At 27.6% G+C, this 12,843-nt stretch overlaps 2 protein-coding genes across 3 annotated transcripts in view; one reads left to right on the top strand and one right to left on the bottom strand.

The window, feature by feature from the left end:
* Positions 1 to 256: 256 nt before the first annotated feature.
* On the bottom strand, positions 257 to 9,729 carry escl. The gene is made up of 8 exons (XM_014428519.3): positions 9,569 to 9,729; positions 5,426 to 5,565; positions 5,011 to 5,182; positions 3,886 to 4,021; positions 3,644 to 3,807; positions 1,775 to 2,014; positions 1,536 to 1,688; positions 257 to 1,133 (listed from the first exon to the last, which is right to left on the bottom strand). The coding sequence occupies exons 1-8, from the start codon at positions 9,629 to 9,631 to the stop codon at positions 933 to 935; spliced, it is 1,269 nt and encodes a 422-aa protein (XP_014284005.1). The 5' UTR covers positions 9,632 to 9,729; the 3' UTR covers positions 257 to 932.
* LOC106685703 (UDP-N-acetylglucosamine transporter TMEM241) overlaps positions 5,792 to 12,843 on the top strand; it is a 79,884-nt gene continuing 72,832 nt past the window's right edge. Inside the window, exons 1-2 of one of the 2 annotated variants that reach the window (XM_024360010.2) lie at positions 5,792 to 5,875; positions 8,906 to 9,051. In XM_024360010.2, the coding sequence (XP_024215778.1) occupies positions 8,926 to 9,051 (126 nt within the window). In that variant the 5' untranslated portion in view covers positions 5,792 to 5,875; positions 8,906 to 8,925. Of the gene's footprint in view, positions 5,876 to 8,905; positions 9,052 to 10,145; positions 10,382 to 12,843 lie in introns of those variants that run through there. The other variant, XM_024360009.2, reaches the window with a different exon arrangement.

Raw genomic sequence — 12,843 nt, forward strand, 5'->3', positions numbered from 1 at the left:
TTTACATTGTATTTTCCTCTTCCTGTGGACAAGTCTCTTGCACCTTCTTAATGCTCTTATTCTTTAATAGAGCTATATATATATATATATATATATATATTTCAAATGTGCCACTATTAAAACAAAGCAGCGATATTTATATTATATATTTTAGCAATAATATTGTATAATAATATACTATTCAGACATAATGACAAAGGCACAAGTGAGTAACAGAAAGAAGTTCTGACACAAATAAATAAAATAACTTTATTTAAAAAAATGAAAAAATGGTCAAATATAAGCATTATAAAAATCATTATAAGCAAATCAGCCTTTACAAAGATGTACGCAATGGAAAATTTTAATTAACAGGAACACAAATGTGGTAGAAGACACATACCATTTAAAATTTAAAACCAATGCATTGTAACAAAATGAAAACTTAAACTTAGAAACACTTGGAGGAAATCTAAATAATAATGGCTATTTTCTTCAATGAAAGGTTTAAGAAATACTTTTAATGGATTGCATATATTTTTTGTAAACCATTGATTAAATCTATTATGTAACTAACACTTTCAATAAAAGTCATATAATACTTTTTTAAAATATTATACAGACAGATATACATAATTTAATCATTTATTAATCTAACTCCTTATTCGAAGGATGATGAGTGAACATAATGCACTTTTAATAAATTAATTCATAAGTTGAAAGTTTCAACATTATATTACAGAACTTTTATGATAAAAATATTTTTGTTAGCCTTTTATTTTTTTAAAATCATTATTAAAAAAGCCTATTTACACATAATAATCGATGAAAGTCTCCGAAGTTTTTAAGGCAGTATGTCCTGAGCTATGTTTCTTTTATAACCTTCTTTTTACTTACAATCTATCTAAATATGGAATAATCGAATGGAACCCTAAATAATCTTAACATAATGGCTAAAGTATCTTATCCCATCTCCAAATGGTCCCATCATCACAGACGCAGAGAAGAACAGAGCCATCTCGAGATAAAGTTGTTTGGCGGATAGCAGTATTACACTTGGGATGAGAGAGGACAGTGCACTGTGAACGGGTAGGATCTTGAACATCTAGATCCCAAACGAAGGTTCTCCCAACTTGATTACCAAGTGCTAAAATCTGTAAAATATAAAAAATAAGTATATAAATCTATTACATTTAACTACAAGAGCGTAAGAATAATTAAAATTAATAAACCCCAGAATGAGAGAAGTAACACAGAAATATAACAATTACGATGAATGTTATAATTTTACAAATAAAACCAACATTCCCTTATTATATAAAAAACAATGGGGATCTGATCAAAAGCTCATATGCCTACTTCTCATAATTAAAGATTCTTTGACTAATTAAAATTCTGCATCTAAAAATCATTCATTTCATTTAAAAACTTACATTTTTAACATCAAAAAGGTGGTAAAAATCAATATTTTCAATACAAATTTAATTATCTATAGAAGATGCGTTATTGACTAATAATATACTAATAACAAATAAATAAACATTGTGAAAGCATACTTTTTGCCAGAAGTCTAATGCAAATCGAACAAACCAGATCTCACATTCCTTGAAGTCAAACCTATGAATAATAGTGACATTAGTTTCGTTGTTTCTCAATTCTTTTTCTTCTAATCTTCCTGGTTTCCAACAAACTATACAGTTTTCACAAGACTGAAAATATATTATCATAAATATATAAAATTAAATAAAAAAAAATTCAAATGACTATTTCAGAATTATAGCAGTAAATAATTAACCTTTGAAAGTAGGAAATCTCCAAGCCAATGAACACAGTCAACATAATTACGATGAATATCTCTTGTTGAGAAGTCAGGAAAATGCTCTTTTAAAGAGTCAAATGGTCTTTGAGACCGGGCAGTGCAAAATGAATATGATGCCTTCATCGCTTCCTGAATATAATCCTTGTCAAGACGCCATAACTTCAGCGAATGGTCCATTCCACAAGACATTATTTTTTCACCACGCATATCAAAATCCTAGAAACAAGGAATATGATGATAGATAGCCTATGACTATTAGTTCATCAAATAGATGAGCTATATTAGTTGAATGTGCTATGTATCGATGTTTTAACCATTATAACTGATATGACAAATGTCTTTGTGTCCTGGGAAGGATATCTGTTAAAACAGGGACACCTTTCTCAGGGAGTTAATGGATATAAGGGTCAAAATCCATTAGCCAGGTAGTTTATACACACCATCTGTACCAAAGACTGGCAGCCCCTGGTGACATATTCTCATTATTATTCTTGGGCATGATAAATGATAGCCAATGGGAAATAAGATTCCTAAAAAGTAACGCTCCTATGAGAGGAGAACAGATCAGCAGAGAGGTAGGTACAGAACACAGAAGTAAGGAGACGGAGCTAGAGAAGAGGATGGATTTCAATGAGAAGAAGTCCTAAGAAGGGCTAATCAGGCCCATAAGCCCCGGCTAAGACACACCATGACATGAATCACCCTTATAAATTTTTTTTGTGACATGTATATTGGAGTAAAATTTACGTAAATTACATTTTTATTTATTTTTTTTATAACAAAAACTAGGTTATTATAAACTGATCCATCAAAACCAAAATGTTTTTACAGTCTCTTGTCATGTTTATTCAAGTATAATAATCCTTAAAGCATATTGTTTTGTTAACACATTTTTTATAAGTAAGAAGTAAGATGTGTCAATAAAACTTGTTGTTTTTCTACCTTTTACACTACTTTTTTAGAACAAACAAGACTGATCAACTTAAATCTTAGTGTTAATGATCTCAATCCTATTTGCTATAAGTATGGAAAATTCTGTAAAGAAAAACAATGAAGAAACAAATTACTAGGTTTATCAAACTTATCTAATATTCTTTTGAAAAGTTAATCAAGTATTTTTTTTAAAACAACTCGGAAGATAAATATTTGGAACCACTTATAGTTTGTAAAACTTTGCTGGAGACACTTCATTAGAGGTCTCAGTGTGGAAAAATTGAAATTGTGAATCTTTGATATACCACAAATCCATAATCTCATAAATGACAATGATTTGACAAAGTCTGTGACTCGAGTTGGATTGGAAGCAGTGTATCATCAGTTGCCAACCATTTTTTGAGGAATGCCAAAGCAGTAGAATATTCTAAAATAGTCGCCAAAATGCTTATCAATACTAAAGTACTTTTTTGGGAATAACCATTTGGATTGATTTATTGACAACTTAGGATAATGGATTTCTTTCATTTTTAATTCAACTGCAAAATTAGCTATTCCACTGCGAGTGAAAATTAGGATAAGACATTAAAGTTTAGAACTAACAACGAATTTCCTGACTATTGCAGAATTTAATGTGAATTTCAAACTTATTCCCAACCATACCAAACATTTCTACTGGTAGACACCCTGTGATAATTAGTTGAAAAACGAAAATAAAATTAGTTAGATATAAAATATTATTATTTTGTAATAAATATGACAAAATGAATATTATTATATATACTCGATTACCAAGACAAAAGCACTATTAGCTATCACTATACCAAATTGCAAATGCTTTTGAGAGTGTCAAGACGGCAGAAATACTTTAAACATAAAAGTTATAAATATAAAAAAAAAATTAAGAATTACTGCGCTAAGAACTTCATCACGATGTCCTTCAACACCTCCAAAAATGGCAATGCATACATCTGTTTTAATATTCCACAACCTCAGGGTATGATCCTTTGAAACTGAAAGAAGTATGTTGGGATCCTGGGGGTGAAATTTCAACTCATTAATGGCATGGCCATGACCTATAAAAGTAACAAAAACAACTAGAAATAGGTAGAAAATAAAAATTTACAGCTACCTTGAAATTTAATTAAGATTACCAATATAATGCTTTGTAGATGTCATCACATATGGTGATATTATTCTAATAATACCACGAGAGCCAGCAACAGCCAAAAGAGGTCGCCCAGTGTCATCATCATAAGACCAGGCACACGTGTAAAAATTTTCTTCAGTCTTTTATATTTTTGTGTTAAGGAAAACCATTAAATAATATAAATAAATAGATTAATATATATACAGAAAAACCTTGCTTAACTGACAAAAAAATAAAATAATTATTTTAAATTGGTCTAATAAATTTAACTTCTTCATATATTAATATACACATCACTTATATATTTAGTTTTGTATTGCATTTTAAGTTTTAAAAAACAACAATATTATATGTTGTTTTTCCATTATACACTCTAGAATAACTGGCTGTTCTGCTAAAAGCAATGATGTCTTGGTTCCAATAAGGACAGATTAGCAGAGTTCTATTGTATTTAAACACACAATGAAACCAAGATTATTCTGAAACTAAATTATTCTGAAACTAATGGTCATCATTTATTGTTGTTTAAATTATGTGTAGAACAAATTTTTCACTTGATGCTACATACTATTAAAACAATACCTTAATATAATGAGTATTTAATTTTTTGAAAATTATTTGTCTCCCATGAAAAATTGGGATTTGAAATTTACATGGTTTCACACTTATGCCAATAATATAATAATTGTTTTGTTTATTTTCTAAACACATCTTTAACTATCTTCTGTTTGATTATATCTTTAATTTTTTAATATTTCAACTCACATATCTTGGTCATTATAAAAAACAGCTAAAATTGTTTTTTATATTTTTTACCAGTAATTCATTCATTTGATAATAATTTTCCTTAAAAGTTCTTAAAGGGGTAGCATACACTATTCTTATATTTTAAAAACACAATACTGCAATACAATATTAACAACTACTGTTAACAAATGCAAACAGATTCATTATTCTTATATAGTGAGTGCTTAAACTATTTTCATTAAAATATATAATATAACCATAAAAAAAAATAAAATGGTTCTTATGATATTAAATGTAACATGCCATAAAAAAAAATAAAATAAAAATAAATGAGATTTCTCATTTATGGAATTTAATATAAAGTATTCTCATAAAAGGATACATCAGGATCAGCATAGCATTGCAAGAGATTAATACCATCTCCTTCCGGACACTCATAAATAGTAACTCTGTTACTACCGACAGCAGCAAAAATGAGTGGTTGGCCTTCTTTAAGTAGGTGATTGATCTGAGCACCAAACAATGGCTGCCCGTGTTCCTCCTTTACACTACACCTTTACATATAAAGATCACGTACATTAAACAAACTATTTAATGATAAAATAAAAAAAATGGTTTAAAAATATGTTAGTGAATGCTTTCTCTAAAATGAGTTGAAGAATGAAAAACATGGACTTAATAAAAATACAAAACATAACACATGTATCAAAAATACATAATCATAAAATTTTATTGAGCAAATTAAAATTTGCAGACAAACTTTTAATAAATATTTTATTCTGTAGCTGAGAACTTACGTAAACTTATATTGCAGTTTAGGCTTTGTAGGTTTTTGTTTACCACGTCTACCTCTTCTACTCACACGGTGCTGTGTAGGCGTTGCACTGCGGGATGAAGCATTATCTGTTGTATTACTACCAACGCTAGAAGTTTCATCCTTAAAAGAAAATAAATAACACTATGTATGACTCCAAATTTATCTTTTTTAAATTGAAAATTTTATTACTATTTTTAATATTCCCATGAAAATCTATCCTCATAAAATCAAATTACAAAGAAAAAAGAAAACTTAATAGAATGCAGAAGATGGTTTGGCAGTTATAGATAATAGAGTGAATTGTTCTAGGCCTTGTTTTAAATTTAGCAAAGCTATATCCAATATTAGACCATTTGTTGTAAGCTATTGGTCAGTTTGTTTCCTCTATTACATAAGACAGCTTAAGAATTATTGGAATACAATTGATCAGGTAAGAAAATAACATAAAATATTATACCAAGATTAAGGAAAGTTAATTAATATGTATGTTAATGATATTATTTTAATTATATATAAAAATTTACTGAGAAAAAAATTTTAATTTTAAATTTTGTTAGGGGTTAAATTAACAGTAATATTTTTTTTATTTTCGTAATGCATTATTATTGTTTGTCACAAATTTACAATGTATTCTAAATTGTTACAAAACATTTCATTTATGGAGAGGAAAAAAAAAAAAAAATCTTTTCTAATACAAGAAATAATAAGTAAAATCTTTCTTGATAAAATTGTTTATGTTTGCTTAATATGAAAAAAAAGAAAAGAAAGTAAATTAATAAACACAAAAAATAAAATAAATTCTTAGTGAAACTAATATAACATCGGAACCTCTGATTTTTTAATGCATGGATTTTCAAAAACATTAAAAAAAATTTTATTTATAAAAATTTACTCTGTTTGTAATTGCCTGGTTGAACTTGGTTCAGCAAATTTATTAATCACTTTAATAATTAATGAGATTTATAGGTTCCAGTTTGAACTATATTGTTAGAAAACATTTTTACCTCATGTATTTTTGATATATTTCTTTATTAATAACAAAAACAAAGAGCAAAACTCTTGTCTTTTATAACAAAATACATAAAACGATTTATAATCTTCACTTTGTATAGTACAAAGAATAAAGATTTTTAAATGACTATGGTTTTATTAAATTTTTAATTAATTTTTGGTTTTTTAACAATAAAATAAATATTTTCAAAACTAAAGTAATGTAACATAAAGTGATTAGAGGATTCCTATTTAAATATTAAAAAAATGAAGTATAATGTAAATACATAACAACCAATAATTGATTTAGAAAAAATAAAAAGACTATGGGTAATATCCCATAGTGTTTTGAATATTATTTTGAAAGTGAAAGAATTTTTTAAGGATATCTGATCATAATATTTATCAATTAATTTTTATATCTCTGTGTCTAAATTTTTTAATCACTCTGGTAGTTTAATTTTTTTTTTACTTTTAAGCTTCCTGGATCTAAAGGGTTTGATATATAGTGGGTTGGTAACTATTAATCTCTCTTGTACTGCATTTCAAGTACATTTTGAGAGGGGAATGAGGAAAGTGATTTTGCTTGAAAATTGGAGGAGTCTGCTGTCTGATGATGGAGATCATCAGATTTTGTAATGTCTATAGTTAGTAAGTTAGTAGTCCTCGGTTGAGTTTGAGTCCGTTTCTGTATGTTTCTTTCTGACCTCCTTTATTGAATATATATATATGCAACAATCTTAATATATACCTGAGTATATAAACATGTGTATATAAACTGGTGCCCTGCCTTTGTCACATGGCATTATAAGGGGTTGGGCTGGGTCCGCTGAAGGCGGGGGTTACAGGTATGTTTTAACTGTTTTCACAGGTTAAATACATTAAAGAAAAATTAAACATTTTATATTAATGAGGATATAAAAAATGAAGAATTATTAAATAAAATTTATAATGACACTAAAACTTTTTAAGAAGCTAGAATATGGATGAACAGTTGGAATGTTCCGGAACTTAACTCTTATTCTAACACATTGCATCAGCTCAAAAAGAGTAACACTCCACATCAGTAAGTGTTTGGGGATGGTTGATGATGAGACCTGCTACTAGTGTGGGCAGGTTCCAGAAAATGGCCTATACAACAGACCAAGACCAGTATCGTAGACCAAGGCCCTAAAGAAGCCTATGTACAAAACCCCATAGGCCATTCTGTTATCATCAAAAAAGATCGACTGCAACTAAGCAATTATTTTAACTGATTCAGAAATACATATTGTACAAAACTTTCTAATTGAATTTGAAAGAAATACAATAAACACATACTATAATGAAACAAATTTGCAAAGTCATAATTCAATTATAAAGTAGCTTTAATAAATTATAAACTTTGCTGGTAATTTAAAGTATATTCATAATTCTAAGCAGGATCTAATTTAAAATAATTGTTTAGTTTAATTAGATCTTTAGAGATCATAATACTAAAAAAAATGCTGTTATTTGAATAAATCTTGATAAACCTTAAAAAAAATAAAAAAATAAAAACAAAAGCAAGGTCTAGTAGAAAATGTATGCCCTTTTGCGATAATAATACGTAAACATTATATAAACTTTAATATTAACTTTAAGCAGACTAAAATTTTATGCAGGTATTTTAAGTAGAATTTCGTATCACCTTTGCACCCTAAATTTTAACTACTTTAAATTCATTATTAGAATATAGGTATTCATTAAAGTAACATGATTCATTTAAAATATATCTTGAAAAGTTTCCAAAGCTGTCAACCAATTCTTTTAAGTTTGCAGCTAATGACAATAATAAAGCACATGATTAAAATAAAAAAAAAAACAAGAAACAAGATTTATTAGTTCAACTAAATGCTATTTCAAATAAAACCTCACAATATTTGTATATTGTGGGGTTCAATGACTTCAAGATGTGAAGGAAAAAGAAATGGTCAATTCCATGTTGCTGATTTGCTTCAATAGTCATGCATCTATAAAAAAGAGTTTGTTTTTGTATTTGACATACTCCAAACACTGTAATGGGGTTACTTTGTAACACCTCTACTAGCTTTTGGACAGCCTGTAAAGTGGCCCAAAGTGAGAAAGTAACCCCTGTCTATGGTAGTATCTTCAGAACAAGACCAATCCCCCCCCAAAAAATCAAACTTTTGTTTTTCAAATGCGCAATTAAAGCAAATTAGTGTTATATTAAAATACCTAAATTATATACCATAATTTTGTGGAGATACAGGCAAAAGTGATCAAGTGACTCTGAATAAAGTAGTATTTAATCACTTTAGCCACTAAACCAATGATTTAATCCATGGTGTTTTTGTTGAAAATGAGAAGAATCCCAGAATTGTTTCTACAGAAGCTCTTTTCATAGATTTAGATTGATAGAGGAAATACAGGCTATGCACAGTATTTATTCAATTTCCAAATCAATTTAATTCTAATGTCACTTCTGTAGGCCCATGCCTCAACAGCACAATGTCGGGAGACTCAATGAAAATAATAGCACGTACGCCTAAAGAAGCGAACCACAAAGGAGATGTTGTAGCCTTATGGTATCAAGACAATAAACTCATCAGTGGTTCTAATGATGAAAATATTAAGGTAAGGTCTTACTTAATATAGATTGCAGTACAATGAATTAACAAAATTTAAGATAACTACAAAGATTCCAACAAAGTAAAATTTAAAAGATATGGTTGCAAGAAGCATGCTTAGTTTTGCTAACAAAGTAGAATTCATCTATCTAATAAATAATAAAAATGCAAAACTGGTTAGAGTTAAAATTATTTAATTTGCTAATTAATTTTTCATATTTTTATAAAAATTCAAATTCATTGCTTTAAGGAAAATAATGCAGCATAATGACAGAAGGAGATACAAAACAGTATCAATAAAAGTAATAAAGGGAACTTAACCTTATAATTCAGAAACTATAATGGTCTAGGATTCCTGCAAACAAAAATCTTAAATTCCTAATCATTAAGGGATTAAAACTACAAATGTAATAGAAGTACATAAGAATTAAATCAATTAAAAAAAAAACAAGTATTTCATAAAAATTTCACTCAACCTTAATTTTCTGTACTTGTAAAAAAAAGAATAAAAGCATTCGACTTACATTATCGTCTCCTGAATCTTCTGTATTTGTAGAAATTTCAGAACTAGCTAAGGACCCTTTCATAACTAAAAATTAAGTAAAACACCACCTACTTAGAAACAACAACACACCATTTGAAGGCGCAGTGCAGCGCCTTTTTTAAAGCAGCTGACAGAATTCAAATGTTTGCAGCCAATGCCTTTCAAATAACTTGGTTTAACGTTTACTATCGATGAAATGATTCGAATGAGCTACTTAAATTCAAAAACAGACGTAGTTAAATAAAAATAAATTGCTACTGAAACTCAGATGTATTTTCGATGTAATTTAAATTGTCCATCTTAAATATGTATTAATTAACATACGAAGTACACCATCGGACTAGGTCTTTTAATAAAAAAAAAATATATGTATTTCCTATACTGAAATATTTCGTTTGAAACCACATAAATATACAGCATTAACATAGTTAAGGTTTAAAAAAGTAAGAAAAGTTTATTCGATGTTATTTTCCAAATCTAAAAATAGCCGAACCCTCTAAAAATATTATATAAGCTAAAATTGAATAAATCCGGTATTTTGTTTAAAAATAGCTTTCCCTCGCCGCAGTATCAAACCGACTCCACAGATCAACGGTGTAGCCCGAGGAATAGGAATAAAACCCGCGAAATGGCTAAAATTTGGGCGGCCCCAGGTAAAAAAGTCCCTGCACTCCCTAACCCGCTAAAACTAATTGGCTCTGCTGCACCTGAAGATAAACATGAAAATGACGTCGTGACTCTATGCTACTACAACAAACAACTTATTAGTGGTGCTGATGACGGTAAAATCAAGGCAAGTTTTAGTAAGATTTTTACATGCTTATCTTTAGTAAGCTAATTCGTTGAGATTTTAATTTACTTTTGATGTTTTATAGTTTTATAAACCTTTTTATTTCATATTTCAAAAATCAAGTTGTCTTTTCGGCATTTTAGTTTTTACTGATAATGTAAAAACATTGTTTAAATCATTAATATATCAAATTTTGACCAATATTTTTCATTGCAATGAGATAAAGTTAAGAGACTTGAATGACTGGATTGTAGACTTTAACGTTTAAAATAAATGTCATACATCTCAAACATATTTTAATACTTGTTAAATTTCATGATTTACTTGCAATATGTTTTAAGTGGGTAAGTTTTGTCAGTTTAATTTTGATACAGGACCTTCGGATGATTTCAACATTATCATTATTTAGAAAACCTTAATGGCGCGTAACCTTAAAATTAATACTGTTTTTCTTTCACCATCTATGAATTAGAAGTTATACCTTTAATTATTATATATACTTGTATAGTTGAAATTTCTTTCATTTTCCTACTTAACGGATAGATAAAAAATTTATTTTCACTAACATACATTATACTTGATCGAATAAAAAACAACTATTAGTCATAAATAGGTATCTTTATACTTATTTATGCCTATAGGATACCTATTTATGAGAATACTGTAAAAACTTTAGTGTATTAGTTATAAAATAAAATTACGAATATTAGTATCTTGTTTCTGCAAGTTTCTACAGTCACATCAAGGGTTTCCTCGCGAAACTATGGAATTCGAAAATATATGTCCAACACTTATTTCATTTTCTGATATTTGTGAAAAATAGGACTAGAGGAAGGAGTCCCCAATGATTCAATAATATTAAATATCATGTTAATGATTTATTTTTTTCAAGTAGAATCCCAAGCGTATTGTGTTGATTCATATTTTGTTTTTCAGAACATAGTTTTTAAAATGATAAATGGAGTTAATTTTGTTTATTAATTTTCTTTTTTTAAAAGTAGTTTTAATTAAAATCTATAGAAAATACAAGAAATGTTTGACTTTGGAATTGCATCTGGACGGCTCTTACCATTATTTCAAGCTATCTAGTCTCCACAATGAAAAAATAACCATATTACAGAAATATATAATATATGTATTGTTATAAATAAATTATATTTATATAATTATTTCTTCGCCTAATTAAGACAATATTTAATGCCTAGGAATTATGACATTTGCAATCCCCGTAGAATCGGTTTAAAGTTGTTACAAATTGTAGCATATGTTTTACATTTTTTTTACATAGGTATCTTTAAATTAGCCAAATATTTTAAAAAATCATAATTCGTTTTACCTTACCTAAATAAAACAAAAAAAGCCAAAGAGCCAGTTTTCATTTATCTCTTTTTTCTGTAAAAACATTTTTCATAAAGAGAAATTTTTGTAACTTAACTATTTTCCTAAAGTTAAAAAACGTAGTTATTATTCTTTCTTCAGAGAATCAATGTCAGAAAAAGTATTTATTTCACTTTGAAAGAAAATATTTATTTCACGTGTAAATTAGATCTGAGTATCTTAATTCCATGGTTGTTACGATTTAGAAGAACTAAAATGAAAAGTATGCTCATTTTATTTTATTACATCAGTTGCTCTACTGATGTTAAATTATCTATAATATCAATTTTATTGCTATTGTACACTATACAGAAGTTTGAAAAGTTTTTTTTTTTTTTATATTATTAGATTATTATATTAGATAATATACGGAAATTTGACTTGATTTATTTAAAATAAAATCATCGAAGTTGAAAGTAGTTGTTAATATAATAGATGTATGATAAAAAAAAAAAAAAATTATTTAATACGTTTCATACAACTCCCAGATCAATAGTTAATGAACTCTAGTCGGTTACTGAGCCAAGGGATATCTTATTCTTGGATTAGCAATGATTAATTAAAAATCAACTATTCTTAATTAATCCCAGTTTTTATTTAGATTCAAAGTGAACTAGTAGTAGGTTAGTTTTATTAATGAGGTAACCCTAATGAGAGAAGTTTAATTAGAGACTGAGAAGAGGTTAGGGTAATGTTAGTGCACAACGAAGTCATGAAATTTAGAATTTAAGTGTAGGAATGTGGAAGTAAGGAATTTGGAATTAATTCTAGTCATATAAGTGAAATGGTCAAATAATTAACTGATAAATTATAATTACATAATTTATTGATAGATAAACATTTTATATTTTTATTTATTTTTTTTTTTTATGAAGTTTTAGAATAAGAATTATGGCGTTTGTTACGAAATGATGAATTTCACAGAGTAAGCTACTAATATTATTTTTCATCTCATAAATTCTTGTTACAAAATATAATATTCCGAAGGCGCATTATTTAAAGTAATCAAGAATACATTTACTATAAATAACTACTTATGAAACGGAAAATAATTCTTTGGATGCGGTTGTTAGTCGCCATTTTATGTA

The sequence above is a fragment of the Halyomorpha halys genome, unplaced genomic scaffold (assembly GCF_000696795.3).
Source record: "Halyomorpha halys isolate HHAL.00 unplaced genomic scaffold, Hhal_1.1 Scaffold725.1, whole genome shotgun sequence".
NCBI lineage: Eukaryota > Metazoa > Arthropoda > Insecta > Hemiptera > Pentatomidae > Halyomorpha > Halyomorpha halys.

Excerpts from the sequence above, each read along its gene's own strand:
- escl (XM_014428519.3), bottom strand. The coding sequence starts at position 9,631 with ATGAAAGGGTCCTTAGCTAGTTCTGAAATTTCTACAAATACAGAAGAT. Across the intron at positions 4,022-5,010 it reads AATGCTATGCTGATCCTGAT|ACTGAAGAAAATTTTTACAC; the intron begins GTATCCTTTTAT and ends AAAATATAAAAG. Across the intron at positions 1,689-1,774 it reads GAGATTTCCTACTTTCAAAG|TCTTGTGAAAACTGTATAGT; the intron begins GTTAATTATTTA and ends ATATATTTTCAG.